At 39.5% G+C, this 13,686-nt stretch overlaps 1 protein-coding gene across 1 annotated transcript in view; it reads left to right on the top strand.

Moving 5' to 3' along the window:
- Positions 1 to 288: 288 nt before the first annotated feature.
- The window catches only part of UST (uronyl 2-sulfotransferase), a 110,989-nt gene continuing 97,591 nt past the window's right edge, over positions 289 to 13,686 (top strand). Inside the window, exon 1 of the mRNA XM_063308869.1 lies at positions 289 to 951. Coding sequence (XP_063164939.1) covers positions 669 to 951 — 283 coding nt within the window. The 5' untranslated portion in view covers positions 289 to 668. The remainder of the gene's footprint in view (positions 952 to 13,686) is intronic.

Raw genomic sequence — 13,686 nt, 5'->3', positions numbered from 1 at the left:
CCCTTCCGAAGTCCATCCGCCTCTCTCTGCCAGAACAAGGCGGGTTTGGGAAACGGGCAGCCTCCCCCCTGCCCGCCCCCAGCCCTTTTCTTAGGCGCTCAATGGGAAAGGAGGTCGGTGACGTCTTCCGCCGCAAGGGAAGGAGTCGGGCTGAGCTTGGAGAAGCAGCGAACGATCCAACCGTCTCGCCGGCTCCGTCGCGGCCGGCCTCCAGGGGTCGCTGCTGTAGCGAGTAAAGGCGGCCCCCCGGGCGCTCGAGAGAGTTGGGCGGAGAGGAAGGTGGCGGCGGGCGAGAGACGCAAACAACTTTTGTGCTTGCAGTGAGTTGCAGGCACCGGCCCGCCGTCCGCCGGACTTGTAACCCGAGCCTGGAGTGCGGCGCCGTAGGGCGAGAGAGCGCTTAAAGCCGCGGCGGCGAAGAAGCTGACTAGCGCGCTAAGGGGGCAACGGCGGCGGGGGGTGGCTGCCTCCTTTCGCCGGTCCTAGGCTCGCCCGGACACGGGGGCAGCCGGCAATGGGCAGGAGAGAAACCGCGTGAGCCTCCGGCGAACTTTTCCCCTCCTTCGCGCAGGGCAGGCGGAGCGGGGCAGGCGGATGGAGGATGCGCTCTGCCCGGCGAGCTGTCTGAGAAGGAGGCGGCGGCGAAGGAAGCGCCGGGGACGACGACGATGAAGAAGCAGCAGCTGCCGGCCTCGCCGCCGCCGCTCCCGAAGCACTACGGCGCGGGCTGTCCGGAGCCCCGGCCTCATGTGGCCCCGTCCACCGCCGTGGGTCCCGGGCACGGCATGGGCTGGAGGAGGAGGAGGCGGCCCCTCTCGCTGCTGCCTTTCCTTTCCCTCCGCGACTACGGCTTCTGCATGGCCGCCCTGCTGCTCTTCTGCCTAGGCTCCCTCTTCTACCAGCTCAACGGGGGCGCCCCTCACTTTCTGCTGGACCTGAGGCACTATTTGGGTAAGGCCACGGAGGGAGGCGGCGAGCAGGGATGCTCCTGGCGGCGGAAGGGGGCAGGAAGGCCGGGGACCCCGCGCCTCACTGCCGGAGGGAGCTCTCCTGAGGCGAGAGCCGCCTTCCTGAGAGGAGAAGGGAGGACGAAGCGACTTCACGGGCTTCTTTGCGTGCTCTGGGAAGGGGGCGGGGGTCTCCGAAGTTTAAATTGGGTCCCGCTTGTTGTCAGGGCATCTTTTCACAGCTCTGTGCCCGCCATCAATTCCTAAGTGGATCTTCTTTCGAGGGAAGTTAACACCCTTCTCTTTGAAACCAGTAGAAAGGGAGGGAGAGGTTACTCTCTGAGGGTGTTTTTGGCTTTCCAAGCATGTAAGGTGTGCTTGCAACAGTAAGTTGGTAAATAGTAGCCTATCTGAATATGCTAAATTAAATATTTGGAGTTGGGAGGAGAGTTGTCTTTGCTCCCTAATCAGAATAATTTCCTTGTATGCTTTATTAATACTGAACAAGAAACCAAAGTTTTGTCCTCATTATATTGCATAAGCATGCTGTGGAGGGAGGAAGGGGGAAATCCTATTTATTTTAACTGCTGCTGGCAGGATTAAGTTTATTAAGTGTATTAAAAGGTACTTTAATTTGCATTTAAGTGGCCCTAAACAAGAAATAAAGCTTTAAGGCAGAAGTTAGAAGTACTTACAATGCTTGTAGCAGTTGCTTTTATGAGTTCATGTCTCCTTAGCCATATTTTTTGACAGACTGCCTCCATACAGTCCTCAGTATATAAATTAATCCATAGCTTTATCTTTCAAAGGTTGGAATTTTTGCTATTACAGTTAATGTTACATTTTTTTCTACCTATCACTTTGTCGTCTTTGAAATGCTTGACAAGTGACATGTTCTTTACCTTACGAAGCCATTCTTTAGCAAGAACAAATAACATCCCTTGTGCTCTTGTTAGCTTCCATGTGGGGTCTTTGTTATGGAATAGTTGGGGAACTAGAGGGTGACAAAGAAGTCCTACCTCACTCTTGGCTTTATTAGATAAATCATTGAGGCTCACGCCTAGTCCCAGCCTCCCAGTGATAAAATATTGTTAAGCAGATGAGCAGTTGACTGCTGTTGGCCATTCAAGATAGTGTGGGTAACTAGACTATAATGAATGTTAATGTAAGAGACTTACAGAAACTCATTGGAAAGTAATGGACACCCTATGTTACCAAAGACTTAAAATAGTTATCATAGGACCCTTGGGTCTAGACATGTCAAAGCCATCCACTGATCACAGCAGTGCTGTAACTGGCAGGTGTTTTCCCATAGGCTGGGTGACATCCAGTGTATCTGTGGTCTTTGGAGTGTTTGGAGAAGTGTATTAGTGAAGTCTCTTCTCGTTGTTGTTGTTGTTCTTTAATGCTGCCTCCCTAAAATACCTTATTTTAGGTAATTGTAATACATGCAATGACTCTTAGAGATATGTCCATTTGTGCCATTTCCTTTATAATGTTTCTGCTGTTAATTTTGTAAAGACTTCACTATTAATTTTTAGCTCAGTATCCACATAGATTCACATGTATTTTACATGCAGTCCATCTGATTTAGTCTCTACTACTTTCAGATCATATTGGAGCCTGTATAGCCGTTGTAAGTCCGTTTTCTGACAGTTCTGTATGTACCATGTCCAGGAGTTGCATATCTGTGCCTCTTTATTATAAAGCATATTTATCATTGAATATGTGCATCTATTTCAGAGACTATTGTATTTATGTATTTCCTTCCCTTAACATCAGAGTCCCAAATTGATTTATTGTGAATTATTGTCATATTGGAATTCAGTGATGAAGCTTCCACATCTGTGTCCACATGTATTTTTTATTTTTGTAAGAGAGACAACTGGCATAGTATTTTTCAAGATGATCCCCAACACCACTAAAGAAATGGAAATAAAAGCTTCTTTTGAAGCTGCTTTTCTGTACTCCCCAGGCTGCTTGATCTATCATGTTATATTGTGAATTTTGGTGCTTCTCTGTTCCCTTTACCCACTAAATTCATTTCATACTGAACACTTCCTTGGAGGAATGTGAATTTCTCTCAAGTTTGTGATTCAGAAACCAATAGGAGTTTAGAGAGAGTGAGCTGCTAGTTTCCTGAAGCAAAAAATAAGTGATGCCCAGTGTAATTCAGATTTCTGTTTTAAAGTCTACAAACACAGGAGGTGGAGAATTATGAAGTACATAAAAATGAAAAGTGCTTAGAGTTATTTTCCGTTTAGTTCAGGGGAAAAGCAGTCATACTGTGTTAATTTGTAATAAAAACAATCTTGATACTAAAAATAGTATAAGAAATATAGTTGTAATAAGAAAAAAATAAAACAATCTTGATACTAAAAATACAAATATAATTCTGCTTATTCTCTTAGACATATTTGGAGTACAGTTATTTTGGAAGCTAGAGACAAGTATTGATAAAAATCTATGTGGTACTTGATACTGTTTCGTTACATTCACTATTGCATAAGAGACACATTCTTATATGGCGAAGCTTCTCCCTGTATGCTTCCTTCCGCATCCCTTCCATACCTACTCCAAAGAGTCCCTCCTCTGGCAGATGCCATTTTGTTAGGGAACAGATGCAGTTGGATTCTCCTATGTTTCAGGGGTGTAGAAATCAATGATGACGTATCTGTCAGTTTGCTCATATGGCAGGTAGTATCTCTGTTGTGTAGAAAGCTTGGTCTCTCCCCATGCCTCAAATGTCTGCTTTGAGTTAAGATACAAGCAAGTGGTAGAAAAAGGCAGAGATGAGAAAGTTAGGCTGTTTTATTCTTCCGTATGCTACAATATATGGTCTGTTAAGGGCAAAAGTAGTTTCTGTCATTGTAGTCAAAGTTTTGGCTATTAGCAACAAAGTTGGTAGAGTGGTTCATTTTATTAGAATATAGTTGTAAGTTTGGAATACAAGTAATAGTATCTAAAAACTTTTACTTGAACTGGTTTGAATCAGTGATCCACAAATACCACAAATCTCTAGAAAGTTGATTCTGGTGGCCAGCATGGAAAGCTTCAGGTAAACTGGCACAGAAGTAACAAATTCTTATAGGCCAACCATCCCACAAAGAGTGCCTCTTTAAAACGTAAAAAACTAGGATGCAAGCATCAGTGGAAGGCCACTATGCGTACACTGTTGCACCTCCCGTTTAAAAACTTTTACTGAGTGATTGATACAAAACACATACACCTTACCTCTGTGGATTAGAAAGCTATATCAAAACTTATAGGTTCCGTCTTTAAGAATTGTGTGTTATCTTTGGCAGAAAAATAAACCTAAATTTAAGGATTTTTTTTTTGCAGTATAAAAAGTGTCTTTGTATATATGTTTTTCCTAATCCCATATGAGGCTTTCATATTATTGGATTATAAGGTTTTGAGTTTTGCTTGCTAATTTTACTGATTCTGAACTTTCATGCTTTTTGTAGATGCTTTTTGTTGTGTGTTACCTATATGGAATTTGTTAGGGAAGGGTTTGAAAGAGGCAAAAAGACAATTAGACTGTTGGAGTCTTGAAAATTCAGCCTTCTTGGAGCGTAATCACATTGCAGTCAGTGTTTCTTGTCAAGGCGTTATTAAGAAATAAATGATGTACAGTAGTGGTGGCTATTATGGACTTTTCAGTCTTCCTTATATAACTCCTCAAAAGGTTAAGAGGAACACTGTTTTCTAAGAAAATGAATATGCATGAAATTGGGAAAAAGAAGCAGAAATTATATTCTTTGTGTTCTTTTTTCAGCTTCCTTACTATGTTTAGAGTGCTTTTATAACATCCACCCAAATGTCTTGTACAGTTGGGACAAAAAGCAGTTATGAAGATTATGTAGCAGAATTAATGTCTTTGAAGAATGTATGCAGTGGAGTAACAGAACAGCCTTGTATAAAAAAGCCACAAAATGCATTAAAACAACATGATGGGAGCAGCAAGATTACATGTGCCTGCTGTGGACCCAAGCATGGAATTTGTCATAATATAAACTCAACATGTTTGACAAACTGTACTCCATATCAGCCATTGTTGTCATTCTCCTAAATGAGAATAATATTTTTTCAGCCCTATGTGTGTTATTTATGGCTGCTAGAAAAGATATCCAAAGTGAGAAGTACAGCAGAAATCCCAGGGAATATTAATCCTATACTTTCATCCTGATTATTTTAACAACGCCTATTTACTTTGCTATGTCAAGGTGCTTGTCTTTTCAAGTTGATTTATTTTCTATTTTATTTTGTTCTTTTTATGTTTATGAAAGTACCTGAAGCCATTAGTGCTGTACATAAAAGATAATTTTGAAATATAATCTGTCTTCAGGCTTATACTTTACAAAGCATCTATTTAGGTTATTTCATTCCCTCATCCCAGCCTGTCCACAGATTTTAGCATGAGGAAATATACTGTACTGTCTGTGAGTAATTGCTTCTACATAATCTGCAGGAGATAGCTACATATTGGCAATAGAAGTTCAGAAGCAATGCAGACGTGTATAATTAGATTGAGACCTGAGTAGATTGCATCACAAGAATGTGAGCATTTTTTTTCTTCCACTAATGGACAATGGTTTATGTTTTTTTCAAGGGTTTTTCCAGTTCTTCTTCCAAATCTCTTCTAGTATTTGGGGGTCATATAGAAATCATAGAGTGTATCACAGAAGGGTGGCAGTTAGTAAAAATTCCTCCCCGGTCCCTTGCACAAGCAGAGAAGCAGGTTAGGTTCCAAGTTATTTCCTTATGTATGATTTAAGATTAATGTAATAGATCTTCTCTTTCCATAGACTCCCATCATTTCTGACATAGGAATATTTCTGACATAGGACTATATCCATCAATTTGGTAATGACTGGAGTGCAGCTCTAACTTCATCTAGAGGTTCATGTAAATAGGAAGTATCTTCTAAGGTATTTTGGATGTTACCATCTCTACAGAATTTCAGTATATTCATTCCATCTTTGTTTGATCTTTGAATCAGTCACTATCTATTGGCAACCTTTACAATACCAAATTGAGGTTGAAATCTTCTGAGTTGGAGATCTTTTGGAAAACTTCCCTTGCTTTTCCTTGTCTGTTTCCATCTTCAATGCCTTTACAACCATCTTTATTTTTCTTGGCTTTGGCTTCTTTTCATGGCAATTTTCACTATTTATTCTGTCATCCAGTTTGCTTTCTACTCTTTCTTGGTCTTTGGCAGTCTTCTTTCAGGTTCATTCTTAACAACTTTTTGATTTCATTTCACAGTACCTCTGGTTCCCTATCAATGAGATTCAGGACTTCAAAGTGATTCCAGAACATCTCCTTAAAAATGGTGGGTATATGCTGAAGGTCATATTGTGCAAATTCATTAGCTTGGTTTTTCCACTTTAGCTTGACTTGGAATTTGCACACGAGCACTTTTTGATCTGTCCCACAGCTAGCTTCTGGCCACTTTCCTGTTATAACTGTGTTCTTCCACCTCCTTATAACAATACTATAGTCAATTAGATTTCTCTGTATTCCATCTTGTGTGTGTGTGTGTGTGTTATTTTGGTTGTTTGAAGTCTGTGTTTCCAATGAATAAATCATTCGATTGGCAGAAAGTAATAAGTCATTCTCCTGCTTTATTTCTATTTCCTAGGCTATATTGTCTAACTAGATTTTCCTCTACTATTTTCAACTTTGGCATTCCAATCTCCAACCACAAACAGCACATCTTGCTTGCATGTTCTGTCATTTTCAGATTGAACTTGACCATAAGACTCATCAACCTCTTCTGCATCAGTGGTTAGAGCGTAAACTTGGATAATTGTTTCATTAAAGGGTTATCTGTGAAGTCTGATTGATATTATTTGGCCATTGATTGCATTGTACTGAAGTACTGTCCTTGCTGTATCCTTCTTAACTATGAAAACAACACAGTTCTTTCTTTGTGGTTTGTGACCCGAGTAGGAAACATTATGACTTCTGACTGAAAGGATCCAGTCCCAGTCTGTTTCAGTTTACTGATGCCCAAGATCTCAATGTGTACTTGATTCATCTTATTTTTCACTTTGTTGAGCTTTCCCATGTTCATGCTTCTTACATTCCATGTTTCTGCTATAATTCTGTCTTAGCAATTCTAGATTTTCTTTTTCTGTATAGCAACATCAGCAATTACATGTCCTGAAGGCTTTATCTAATCACGTTATAAATACCACTAGTATTGTGAAAGATCCTCAGCCCTTCCTCAGTAGCATATGGAGTGCCATTTGAATCTAAGGGGCCATTATCTGGCACTATATCATCAATTTCTTTATCCGTGTTGTTTTCTTAGTAAAATACAGAAGTGAATTACCATTGCCTTCCCTCACACAGTATGAAATGATGCCTTTGCCATTGTCACTAAGTGATCATCCGCCTCCAGCATCTTCCTGTATTGCTGCTGCCCAAAATAGGTGCCTGCCTGCTTTAGCTGGCAGCTGGGATGATCTTAACCTCTTGGGTGATTCTGCTGGGATTATATACGCTTGGTATACACTCCTGGTGTTCTTTGCTCATTCCTTCCAGGAACAGCCCTTCCCCCTGCCATGATGAGGTAGCAGAGCAGGATTTGAGGGGGAATTCAAGTCTTGACTCCTGGCAACTACAGTGCATGGACAAGTCCCTGCAGTTTTCTTGGCAACATTTTTCAGAAGTGGTTTGCCATTGCCTCCTTCCTAGGGCTGAGAGAGAGTGACTGACCCAAAGTCCCCCAGCTGGCTTCATGCCTAAGGTGGGATGAGAACTCACAGTCTCCCGGTTTCTAGCCCAGTGCCTTTATATAGCCTTGTTGTTCCAGTTCAGACGTAATGGAAAGTGTGGTTTCTTACTATGGAAACAACTCTGCCTCAAACTCTACCCTTCCTTAGTTTGCTCTCAGCTACAACAGTGGAAGAAATAAAAAACTAAAACCATAGTTTGATCTTTAAATGGTAATTCAACCAAACAGAGTTCCGAGTTTGAGTGTTGCAGAGATTTGTAGTTGAAAAGGAGAAGTGAACACTAAAGAAAAGGGAAGCATGAAAATATGAATCTCATACTGATTTTTGAAACCTCAGTATTCAGAATGCTTAATATATTTGTTCGTACTATTTATTTTAAATGTTTAATTCTTCCTGTCATTAACACATCCAGGATAATTTACAACTGAGTACCTTAGTACTTCACATTATATACTTTACAAATATTTATATTTATACATATGGCCTAAGTTGTAGTGTATCTTCAATGTTATGGTTTAGAAATCAAATTTTAAAAAATGAACTTGGGCATTGGAAGTGTCACAATTAAGACTTAAGAATTTATAATCAGGAATTAGGCAATTTTGTAATTTAAAACTATGAGTTTGGGATAATATTGGTATGCTTCCATGATCTTACCTGCAAGATGAGCCAGAAATGTTTTATGCTTCTTAAAATTCTGTGTAATATGTTTATTATTTTTATAGAATATAGCTGGTTTACAAAACAGTATGTTTAGATAAGTTGTTCGGTGTTCTGTTCCCTGCACAGGCTTTGGTTTGGCAGAAAATGTTATTTAGGCTGCAGTATCACTATTTAGTGCTACTTTATAGTAGGATAACACGATACATCAAATTTATGGGTGGGTTTCCCTGTGGTTTTTTTTGCCTGTTTGATCAAAATGATTGGTTACTTTGGAATAAATTTCAGTCTGTGCATGTGACTTTTTTACAAATTGTAATGCATGACATTGGAAATGAAAATGTACTTCTTCCTTGCAGTTATATTTCAGTGTCAGTATTTCTGACTTTATACATTCTATTTCCAATTTTAATTTTCATTAGGATCTGCATTATTTTCCAGTTCGCCTCTGTTAAACTTAGGAGTGTTTAATGATGCGGAGTTTGGGTATTACCTCCAGAGGAACTTGTATCAGATTGGTCTATCTGATTCACTGAACTGCTCGCATGGTTGGTGGTTGGTTGGTTGGTTATATGGGATGAAATTTGCAGGCAGACTAAACTTGTTAAAACAACAAACAAACAAACGGTGCATGAGTTTTTAAACTTCAGGGGAATTTGACGTCTGGCCATAGCAATATCCATACCTTTATAATGAAGTCCATACCTTTATTCAACAGCCTTTTCTGTTGAAAAACTTGTGATAAATTCCAGAGATATTGTACGTTTTTATACAAAAAGAAAGATTGCTCAGAAAGAATTATGAGACACTTTTCTGAATCAGAGCTAATTTTCTATGAAGGAGGTAGAAATGTGAAGAATTAATTAACTGATATTTTCAACAGGAATGTATTAAGTACAACGATTATATTTAAAATAATGAGTGGTGCCCCCAAAGTTTAGAATTATATGTTACCTAGTATCAGAAAAGCTTTTATACTTGAATACTTTTTGCTTGACATTTTCTTGGAGGACATCTTACTCCAAACTGGAACTGTCCCCTTCATTCATTTTACTCTCCTCTAAAGTGTGTGTGAATTTTCATCTATATTTTAATGTGTGTTAACCTTTTGATGTTTTAAGTAGTGTCACCCTATCATTGGTGAGTCATGTAGAAAGAATTATTTCACTGCCCATGTATCACTTTATGGAATTGAGTTTTTTGGTATTTTTCCAATCATCCAAATTCTTTAGAGGATTCGGGTACATTTCTAGGAGCCCCCCTAAACTTGGGTGGCACAGAGTCCCTCTAAACATAGTTGATGAATTGTAATTTTTAGAGGGCCAGTTTGGTCTAGTAGGTGGGGGACTGGACTGGGAGTGGGAAACCTAAGGTCCAGTCCTTCTCTTAGGCACCCAAGCCACCTGGATAACTCTGGGCTGGTCACCTTCTCTAGGAACTTCCAAAATCTATTACCAAGAAGGTGCATGGACTTGTCCATGTAGTTGCCAGGAATCAAGACTAATCAAAAATGCAAAAAAAAAGAAGAAAAAAAAGAAAATAGGAAATTATTAAATATATGCAGAAGCTAAGCTCCTGAGGTAGAAGCAGGAGTTTGTGCACTCAATACAGCATGCACATTGTTGGAAAATAGTACAAAAATACACCTTTAAAAGTTATAATGAGACATAGAGAACAATTGTGGAATGTGATCCATCCTTTCTGCTTTGTTAAGAGGATCTACCTCTTAAAGATACTTTAACCTTAACTGCTTCCACACAGTGTAACTCTCTCCTCTCAAAGAAAGTTGAAGAGAGCCTAGCATAATTTTTAATGTCTGGTAATGTCATTGTGGCAGAAAAGCTGATCCTGCCTCTACCACCATGTTGGGGCTGAAAAGGTTTAGGCTGCGTGACTGTAGCTGCACCAGGCACAAAATGGGAAGAGGTTTCACCCTACTTCTCTCTCAAAAAAATTTGGCAATGCCTATCCTATGGCCCTGCTTTTCTGCCAAGGTATAGCTGTGATTGATAAGTGTTTGTGGCTATAACTTATCTTCTTGGAGAATGGCTATATCAGGTTTCCTCTCCCTTAGCCCCAATATGGGAGATATAGGCTCTCTTACCCTGAACCTCATTACTTGCCAGTACGTGGGGATGATGATGATGATGATGATGATGATGATGATGATAATACATTAACTCTGTAGTGCCATCTCCTGGCCCTTGTAGTTTTGAGGCATATGACCAAAGAAAATAGTGTCTCCTTTTTTCTGAGGAGTTAAAGTCTGAATATACAATTTTAAAATAAACTTTATTAAAGATATTTTTTTAAAAATATAAAACTTCTCATTTAAGTAGTCAGTGTCTTGATTGAATTGCAACAATAAAATTGAAGGAACTTAAAAAATTTCAATACTCAAACAGCTTGATAACTCTTTTTTCTTTGTAATTTTTTTTCCATAATTAGATATAATTTAGATTTCCTAGCTCCATTTTAAAGGTAGTCTTGTGTAAGTTTTTTTTAACTGTATAGTTTATTATGTAATAAGTTTTTCTTGTAAGGTGCAAAGTATTTCATATAATAATAACGTAACTACATAAGTAAGCTATTATATATTATTACTTAATGCCATTTCAGAAATATTGGTTGTAATATTCTAGAAAATTAAGCAAAATAATTATTTTTAAAAATCCCAGATTCTTAAAAACCAATCTCCCCAAAATGCTGTTAGACTGTGTACAGATCTAGGATGGGTGGAATCTGTGGCTTAAAAGACCTATGAGAAGAAATGTACAGGATCTGAGTCTGCACAAAATACAATAAACTTCAAATGCACAGTTACCAGGGACAGTTACCAAAACACATCAAGTAGACATGGTCACAGGAAATAAAGCATAACATCCTAATAATCCATTTTAGCATAGTGTTCCCTGGTACTCTGTGATTCAGTAGTTACCTTGAAAGATATTGCTTCCTGCAGATTTCCAACTACTGATCAGAGACATAGAAACACTGGACCTTGCTCCTTTATCTTCCTGGAGGTTTCGGAGGTCCTGAACTGGAACTCACTCCCACACCTCAATTTCCCAGAGAAACTACCTTGGATCTTTATCATGGATGTAGACAATTTACTTCTCCATAAACCCGAAATATAGCTCTCTGCTATTCTCAAGCATTGCCTTTCTCCAAACAGCCAGCTTTCCCTGGGGCCTTCACCAGCTGTCATTCCAAGCTGTCTTCTCTTCATCCAAGGAGCTACTCTATTCCTCGGATATCTCCTGCATCTCCTGCAATCATCTTTTGTCACATCTCAAGACAAGGTTTTTAACCAGAAAGGTGAGGGGGAATCTCCTTTCGGACTTGCGTAGACAAGCCTCTCCTCCCCCTCCCCCACCCTTGTCCCTTCCTGGGCCTGGAGCTAGGATATTGCAAAGACTGAGCTTCTTTCCTTTCTAGGCAGAAGGGAGAGACTTTAATTCCCTGTCTAGGTGATTTTGGGCTTATTTTTATGAGCAAGGTAGGGCTGCAGAAAATCTCTTCTTTCCCTCCTGTTCCCTTTGAGGTATTTTTGTACTGTCCATCTAAATGACTGGGGTGGTTCTCTACCCTGCTTTCATGCAGAGTGTGCTTGAATGAATGGTACTTTGTCCATTCATCACAGTCATACACAGTTATTCTATTTTTGATTGGGTTGAAAGCAAAGAGAAATCTTTATTTCAATCCAATTCACATAGTCATTGTCCTGATTACCAGGAAACACACTGAGACAATGACTTGGTCTCTAATATTTATTAGTAGTACTTAACAAGAATCCTAACAAACTGAGGAAGCGTGGGAAAACCCAGCCATATAAACCCCAAAGGTTAAGGCGGTCCTGATCTGTGTCTCTTTGAATGGCTGAACAGTTCCTCAGTGCTACGCATGCGCTTGACAGTCTGGGTGGGAGCCCCCTGCTCGCCATCCTTACTCATGACAGTCATAGACGTTTACAAGGGGGGCAGCTGATAAAATGTGCATTGTGCTATTGTCCCATACAAATCACCTGATTGGTACTGGTGTCAGATGTCATGATATTACATAATCATGCAACTGGTGTGATGATGTCAAGATGCATAGTTCAGTTTGATGTCATAGCTGCTTGAAATAGCCTCTGACAGTAGTATTTAGCAAGGTTTATAGAACAATAAGCATTATGATATAATGCTATAGTTCTCAGCAGATTCAAAGCATGGCTACTTGTTTTGTTTAATTTTGTCATTTTTTTATAGCCCAGCATGGTCAAATTTGTTTCAATGAAACAAAATAAACAGACTTAGTTGAAAGCAGTACCCCCCAAAAAGCTCGATATAATTCATGTTGTTTTGTAAGCAGAGGTAGATGGGTTGCAAAATAGATTATAACCACAGGGAGAAAGGTTCCTATTTAAAAAAAAATCACAGGTTTAATAAAGAATGACATTATTAGTAACTGGATATATTATGGAATTTGTGTTCAGTAAATATTAAAAGCAATTTGTTTATGGTTGTCTTCAGTTCACTGGACCCACATTATATGCATAGTAGTTCACTGACACAACTGGTGTTCTTTCTATCTTGACTTTTCTCCATCTAATTTTCTTCAGTTTATTCCTCCTACAGCTGCACATTGCATTTCTTTATGGTGCCTGTTGTGGCTCCTTTTTCTGGACTACCATTAACCAGGTTAACCTAGACTCAATAGAGACATGGTACTGGAAACTTGGATAGTTGGTTGGGTTTTTGTGTCTCCCTTCAGTGGCTGGGGGGGAGACTTCTATTTTACAAAAAGAAAGCTTACCAAAAAGGGGGGGAGGGGAATTGTAAATTATAAATGCCTTCAACTAATTCAGAACAATCTTCTAGCCTTTAGGAGAGACTTCTTATTTAGCATCAGTTGTAGTGGAAAGGAAGAGATGAAGCAGAATTCAACTGTCACCTCAACTGAATGGGAAGTCAGATGTCCATGCTGAGGGAGAAATGACTGAATTTCAATAACTATCCTGTAACTCTGAAACCTGAATGCTAGATTCTGTTTCAGTATAAGACAAAAGATATATATTTTAATATTAAAAAAATAAAACCAGATTCCTGTTTTCTGTTTTGCAGGGTCAACAGCCTATAGTTGCATGTAATGATTTTAGTGTAGTCCCAGAAATGAACTGTTTTTGTGTTTTTTAAGCAGCAAAGAACAAATATGGTGTAGCTATTCTTTTTTGCCAGTTCTGCATAATTAATCATTAGTTGCTTGCATTTTGCCACCTCTTTTTGCCTTGGGGTTCCTTTCTCATCCTACTTGAAACAGCCTAAAATGCTCTGTGAAAGAATGAATTTGCT

The sequence above is a fragment of the Candoia aspera genome, chromosome 1 (genome assembly GCF_035149785.1).
Source record: "Candoia aspera isolate rCanAsp1 chromosome 1, rCanAsp1.hap2, whole genome shotgun sequence".
In the NCBI taxonomy this organism is placed as follows: Eukaryota; Metazoa; Chordata; class Lepidosauria; order Squamata; family Boidae; genus Candoia; species Candoia aspera.
Note: the sequence above shows the minus strand (reverse complement) of the source record. Positions and strands in the feature narration are given on the sequence as shown.